At 59.3% G+C, this 7,161-nt stretch overlaps 1 protein-coding gene across 1 annotated transcript; it reads left to right on the plus strand.

Annotated features, from left to right (window-relative positions):
• Nucleotides 1–1,010: 1,010 nt before the first annotated feature.
• Nucleotides 1,011–6,721, plus strand: CCDC9B (coiled-coil domain containing 9B). Its single transcript, XM_016220392.2, has 11 exons — nucleotides 1,011–1,220; nucleotides 1,974–2,087; nucleotides 2,371–2,481; nucleotides 3,066–3,221; nucleotides 3,311–3,436; nucleotides 4,099–4,298; nucleotides 4,598–4,656; nucleotides 5,255–5,308; nucleotides 5,410–5,509; nucleotides 6,055–6,097; nucleotides 6,179–6,721. The coding sequence occupies exons 1-11, from the start codon at nucleotides 1,011–1,013 to the stop codon at nucleotides 6,719–6,721; spliced, it is 1,716 nt and encodes a 571-aa protein (XP_016075878.2).
• Nucleotides 6,722–7,161: the final 440 nt, after the last annotated feature.

Raw genomic sequence — 7,161 nt, forward strand, 5'->3', positions numbered from 1 at the left:
TGGAAGAGAGAAGGCAGTGGCATTTCCAAGGGAGCTCTGGGGCTGTGCAGATTGGGTGTGGGGTTAGGGGTGCTGTGTGAAGGCCTGGCCAGGAAAGAAGCTAAACATGGTGGGGAAAGGAGGGCACACAGGAAGGGTGGTTCAAGGGGAGCAGAGGTTGGACCTCTGGCTGATCTGGGGAAGACAGAGAGTGCAGTGGGGCTTTCTGCTCTGGAGACAGAAGGGGACAAGTCACAGCATGGGATTAGGGAAACTGAGGCCTTGTCAATCAGGAATGTAGGGAATGCAGAGACCTCTGACCCCCTCAGGGCCCGGAGGCTCTCAGGGTGGGACTGCCAGGCAAGCTGCTCCCCTGGGCAGAGGGACCAGCCTTAGCTGTACAAGGAAAGTTCAGGGAAAGACTTTCCCAAGAAAGGCTGCTTTCTTTTTCTGGGTGAGAGAGGCTGAAAGGGCCAGCTCTAGAGAGCAAGGCCAGGAAGGGCCCAGAGTTTGGAGCCTGAGGAGGGAAGGCCTGTGGCCAGCTGTGAGCTGTGGTGGCAAGGGCCCTTCACCCCATACCAAAGAGACACAAACAGCTGAGCCTCCTAGGAGGGGCTGTACTTTAAAATACAGGAAAGACAATGTTCAGCCTAAAGGAATGAATGACTAATGGTGTTCTTTTAGGTATAAGGTAGTATTTGGTAGTGTAGGGGAGGGGAGCTTCTTGATCCCTTTGAATTATTTTAACTGGGGCTGGTGAGGAGAGTGAGGTGGGGGCCTCAGACCAGGGAGCTGGGTCCTGCAGGTCTTTCTCTACTAATGGTCGGGGCGAAGGCTGCCCATCTGTCCGCAGGCAGGCCCAGGCTGGGGCCTTGCTGGGGCACAGGGCCTTGGGGAAAGCAGGGCCTGGGGCAGCCATGTCCCCTGTGTAGGCTCAACCTGCCAGGGGAGGTCCGTGTTGGTCTGTCTGGGAACGCTGGGGCAGGTCAGGGAGAGGTGCTGGGCAGGACCAGCTCGCCCTCTGAGAGTGGATGGGTGGGGGCAGTGGCCCAGGCGTTCCTGGCTGGGAGCCCAGAGGAGTCTTTTGTAATCACAACATGATCTCGTGTGCTGAGCAGCGAAGCCGGCAGGGAGAGGCCGGCAGAGGCCTGGCTCCAGTGGCTCCAGCGTCCCTCCTGCTTTGGCTCCCCCGGGGCTGCTCTGGAATTCTCTTCGTACCCGCTGTTGCCATGCACTCAGCTGTGAGTGGCACCTGGCCCTTTGTGGAGGGCTCCTTGGGGCTGGGAGAGGGTTGAGACACCAGGAAGCCATACTCTGATGGCAGCTGGGGACAGCTGGGCCTGGGAGGAAAAGGGCTGTGCCTAGGCAGGTGGGGGGCTGGGGAGGGGCACTGGTGACAAGGGAGACCCTGCAGCCAAACAGGGAGGGACCTGGGCGTCCCTGGAACTGGCTTTCTCTTGTGTCCACTGCCAGCAGCTCACGGGCTGGAGAGGCTGGCCCCTGGGAGCGGCTCTTTCCCACAGGCTGGGCATAGGCTTGAGAAGTGGGGTCCAGGGCCTGGGAGTTCAGGACGGATCAGGGGCCTCTCTTCTTACTGTGGTTCTGGGCCTGGGAGCCAAACAGCTCACTCCTCGACCTCCTGAATCCCCTGGCAACTTCCCAGTCACGGCAGGTTCCGTTGCCAGAGCCATTTATAACTCCCATTCCAGGCTGTGCTCAGCAGTGGAGCTCCCTGGAGAGCCGGGGGAGGGGCAGCCCACTGCTGGGAGCTGTAGGCCTGGGTACAAGGCCCTGACCTGAGCCCAAGAATGCAGAGTGATGGGCAGACAGACCAGGTGGGGTGGGGGCTTGGGCCTTCTCTGTGCCATCTCCCCTTGTGACCCTAGCTCTGGGGCCTGTTCCTTATGTGGTAAGAATCTGGTTGGGTGGGAAAGTTGGGGCACTAGTAAGGGTTGGGCCCAGCAGTTAGCAGCGTGGACCCCTGCCCTCTGCAGGGGTCACATGGGGCCGAGTCCCCGATGAGTAGGCAGGAAGAGAAGGATGCCGAGCTGGACCGGAGGATTGTTGCTCTTCGCAAGAAGAACCAGGCCTTACTACGCAGGTACCAGGTGAGTGGGCTGTGCCAGGGGCTGTGAGGACCGACTGGGTTGGCACACCCCATCTGACCGCCAGACCCTTGTGTGGTGGTCTCCCCCTGAAGGCTCAGCCTGGACATAGGGTTAGGGTGGGTGTGGTCCATCTCAGAGGCTCTTTGAGGGTCTTGGGGACTCTGTGATGTGGTGCCTCTGCCCCCTGGTGTCCCACCAGTGTCTCTCTGTGTAGGCCTGTCAGTGTGTGTGTCTCTGTGCTTCTGGGGGCCATGGCCTGTGCTGACCCTGGGCCCTCTCACAGGAGATCCAGGAAGACCGTCGGCAGGCAGAGCAGGGGGGCATGGCTGTGACCACGCCACCAGAGTTCCTCCCATCTGATAGCCTCACCGTCACCATCAGCCAGGTTCCCGGGGTAAGCCCCACCTGTGAGACAAGGCAGGGTGGCTAGGAGGTGGAGGCCCCAGCCCATGGCAGGGGAGGACAACCGCCCCTTCTCCTCTGCTTCTCCCACTTACAGTTCTGGGGTGCTCTCCAGCTCCCAACCTCATGCAGCCCAGGCCACTGCTGTCCCCCCATCCCCGAAGGGCCACAGATGAACGGCCAACAAATAGAAGCCTCCTCATACCCCTTTCCAGCCCCAAAGCCCTGTACGTAGGTCTCAAAGCTCAGGCTATTCCTAAACCCCAAACCCCAGGGGTCAGAGAACTGGTGCCAAATGGTAGGAACAGTGGACAAGGGACAAAGCCCCATTGTCTGAGTGCTCTGTATTTCCCAGTTCAGAGATGACGGGTCACTGTGGCATCTTGGGCCCCAGGGTGGCCCTAGGCCTCGATAACCTAATGCCAATGGCATGCGAACACCCCGTGGAGTCAGCTTCTTTGTGGGCATTCAAGGGAGGGCCAGGGCTGGAGCCCGGCCTGGGGAACCACCCAAAGGACCCAACCCCCAGCTCCTGCCCAGCACTGCCCACAGGGGACAGAGCACCTCATTCTGCAGGGGAAGCGAGTGGTCAGCCGGAACTGGGCAAGGAGCACCCTTGGACCTGGAGCAGCAAATGAGCTGCTTGAGGGTGAAGAGGCGGAGGACCACATTGATACTTTCTGCCTGGGGGAGCGGGTGGAGCTGGCCGTGACCATGGAAAACAAAGCCGAGGTGAGCAGGTGGGCGGGGGAAGCCCAGCTCCCAGGCGTGTAGCCTCTTCTCCCCCAGCTCTGCCACACTGTCCATACTCACCTCCCCAGGCCAAGCGGATCGTAAGTGAGAAGCCCACCAGAGCAAGGAACCAGGGGGCAGAAGGGTCACCTGGAGAGGGCTTGGGCCGGAGCTCCTTCATGCAGATGGCTGGCGGCTTGGATTCTGCAGGGAAGGTGTATCTTCAAGAGGGGATGGGGATATGAACATGGTGGTGCCCATTTTGGGGAAGGCCAAGAAGCTGAGTCACATATGTCCCCCATCTGTGAGGACATGGCTAGGTAGCACTAGCAAGAATTCCCATCCCTTCTTCCTTTCTCTGGCTAGTCCCTATGTTGGGTGGGCCTTGCGGTGAGAGACGGGGTAAGCCGGAGGTGTGATCCAGCCCCTTACCCTACCTGGACCTCTGATGGCAAGTGGGTGGGGCCTTGGGTGGGGTCTGGAAGGGCCCGGGACTGGCTATGTGCCAGGTACGACCTCTAGGTGGCAGCAGCACCTAGTTCTGGCTGTTGCTCACAGCTGCTCCACCCCCTGCCCCCTCACCTTGGGCCTAGCCACACATCCCTGCAGCAACCCTGTGGATAGGTGCTATTATTATCCCCATTTTACAGGTGAGGAAATGATACACAGAGAGGTTAAGTAATCTTCCCAAAAGACACAGCTAGCAAGTGGATGGAAACCTACTGCAAACAGCAATTAGAGATGGAACACATTTAATATTTAGATGGGGACAGCAAAACCTTGAGAGAGGAAGGAGTTAGTAGACTCTGGGTTTCCATTCCAAGCCCAAGGCTTTTTCTGCTTCTACTGCATGGTTCTGAGTGTCTTCTCCTGGCAGGGTGCTCGGGAGCCCCGGAGTCCAGGCAGGGTCCCAGGCTCAGCTCCCCACCGGCCAGTGTGGGGGCCTCTAGAGGTGGGCTGGGACTATGCCCAGTGGAAGCAGGAGCGGGAGCAGATTGACCTGGCCCGTCTTGCCCGGCACAGAGATGCACAGGGTGACTGGCGCCGCCCATGGGACCTGGACAAAGCCAAGCCCACGTGGGTGGCAGGGCAGGGAGGCTTGTTGGGCTGATGTGCTGTGGGGTTTGGGGTAGGGCTAATTGTGGGTGCTTCTTGGAGGGCTGGTGGGACCTTCCCCAGGGTGGTGAGGGTCTGCCTTCGCCTTCAGGTCAGGGCTCTGTGTGGGCACTGGGTCCCCCATCTTTCTTGGGCCCATCATCTCCCTGCTGCCCTCAGTTCTGGGGCTGGGGCTGGGGCAGGTGGGGTAGGTGTGGGTCTTGCCGCAGCCTCTATCCTGCCTGCACCAGCAGCCTGACTACCTCTCTCTGTCTCCACAGGCTACAGAACTCCAGCAAGCCTCTGGAAGAGGGCCCCGGCAGGGCAGGCAGCACCAGGGGTGAGCCAGGACCCCACACATCCCCTTCCCCTCCTTGGCTCTTTTTATCCCTTCCTCTCTTTTCCCTGTCTTTTGGTTTACTATTTGTTTTAGAGCTGGAAGGAAGCGTGGAGGAACATCTTCCTTCCTCTCTTTTGCTGTCAGAGCAGGTCACCATGACCTCCCTGCCTATCCTTCAAAACCACAACTCCTGCGCAGGGTTCTGACCCCAGAATGTCTGGGGAGATGGCTCATGAGGAAGTCTGTGCTGGGGCCTGCTGAGCTGTTGGTTCCTCATGTGTGAAAGCCCTAGTTTCCTTCCCGTGGCTGGTTGTAGGAACAGAGCTCTGCGAATCACTGGTCCTCTGATTTTATACATGAGGAGGCTGGTGCTGGAGAGGCTGGCCAGTCACTTAGCCAGGAGTGGCAAAGTGAGCACAGGGACCCAGCTCTCCTGACCTCCAGACCAGGACTCTATTTGGGAGCCAGAAAACCCGCAACTGAGCCAAGAGAAGGACTGACAGCTTCTTGGTCCTGGGAGAACTGGCGTTCCTGCTCCAAACTGGTGTTTGGATCCTCTGTCACCCTACCCTTTCTCCATTGCCTTTGCCCCACTTAGGTCACAGGAGCCACCTGAAGCTACAGCCCCCACCATTGCCCCCTGATGGCAAAGGTGAGTTGGGAGAGGAGGAGAAGCTGGGTCCCACGAGCTGGTGAGGGAGCTGGGCTGCTAAGGCCCTCTTCTTGCCTTGATTTGTGGACCATTTCTTGCAGGTGGCACTACTCGGGGTGGGCCATCTAGCAGACCCTCAGTGGCACCGGTCACACGCAGCAAAGCCCAAGGGACGGAGAGGCTGACTGGCAGGGCCCGCAGGTATCAGGTGGCAGGGGGCAAAATCAAGGGAGGCATCTGGGCTCTCTGATTTCCTGGCTCTCCTTTGCCCCAGGAATTGAGGACCCACACCGGCCCTTGGGGCTTGTCTCCTGGTTGACTGCTGCCTGCTGCCTGGTGGCAGGTTAATGAGATGCAGGGAGAGGCCATCAGTGAAGGCAGCAGCAGCAGCAAGAGCCTGGTGCCCAGGGAGGCCAGTGGTAATTACAGCAGTTACCTTCCCCCGGGAAGGCAGGTGCCTTTCGCAGGCAGTGCAGGCAGGGACATGCCTGGAGTCTCCACAGAACTCAAGGTGCTACAGGCTCGGCCATAAACAGCAGCTGGGGACCTGCTGCACTAAGGAGGGCAGTGTTCAGAGGAAACAGATGAATTTGGGGAGCGAGGCGGGTTGGAAAGGAAGCATCCTGGAGCCTCGTTCTGGCTCTGATGCTCCTGAGACCCTGGGAACATGGGCCACCTACTGCAGTGCTGGTGACGTGAAGTGGGGTGGATAAGAGTAGCGCCCACCATGTGCTGTGTTTCTATAGGTGGGAGACAAAGGAAGACAAGGAGGAGGCACAGAGCCAGGAGGTGGGTACCAGGCCAGAGGGTGTGGCGGGCTAGGGATGAGCCCTGGATTTGCCAGCCAGCAGCTCCAATCTCTTGTTTCAGGGAAGTCAAAGCACCAACCAGACTCTGAATGAGAAGGAAAACGCACAGACACAGAGCAGGATGGAGCAGCAGGGCAGACCCCTGAGTGTCCTGGCAACCAGCCCAGCTCCAGCATCCCCAGAGGGGCCAAAAGGGGAATCAGGAACTTCAACAGCCAGTCCGGTCCCTGGCTCTCCACAAAACACTGACTTGGTTCCCCTTGACCTCTCTTTAGGAGGCACCAGTAGCCCCTGGCCTGGGAAGAGTGTGTGTGTGCTCAGTCCAAGGCCTGGGGCCCAGGAGAGTCCTGTGTCCCCATCTGATGGTTCCGAGCAGCCGCTGGGGTGGAATGATCCCCAGGCTGAGCAGGAAGTCCAGACATGCTCCGAGCCACAAAGAGGAGCAGGGCCCCTAGAACCCAGAAAAGACAGGTCTGGCAAGGCTGGGGCCCAGCAAAGCCTGGCACCGAGAAGCAGGCCCCCCAGAGGAACTGGCCAAAGAGCGAGGGGCACAGGAGGTGTGAGGACCAGAAGAGGGGGCCCTGGCCCTGCAGGGAGATGCTGAGCAAAGCTCCTGGGAGCAGGGGCACCAGGCTGGGGAGAGGAGGGAAGAACACAGACAAGAGCCTTCTTTGTGATGGGTGTCTGGTTGCTGTGGCTTGTGGCAGTCTGGCTGAACAGTTTGGCAAACTCTGGCACAGTGACATTGTGAGGGCAAGGAGCTGTCCTTTCCTGCACCTCATGTGCACATTCCTGTGCACGTGTGTGTTTTCACCTGCAGGTGCAGCCCCTGATATACTCCTGTGCCACATCTGGTCTGACTGGTAAGCCCTGTGTTGGGTCTACTGCTGCCAAGGCCACAAGCTCCTCCCTACCCGCCATGGCGAGAGAGCAAGGCTGAGAAGCACTTAGCACTGGCTTGTGTGGCCTCCCTCTCCAGCCTCCAGCTCCAGCTTCCAGCTCCTCAGGTGCAGGCAGCCTCAGCAGCTGGCATGACCAGTCCAG

The sequence above is a fragment of the Miniopterus natalensis genome, chromosome 1, assembly GCF_054644295.1.
Source record: "Miniopterus natalensis isolate mMinNat1 chromosome 1, mMinNat1.hap1, whole genome shotgun sequence".
NCBI lineage: Eukaryota > Metazoa > Chordata > Mammalia > Chiroptera > Miniopteridae > Miniopterus > Miniopterus natalensis.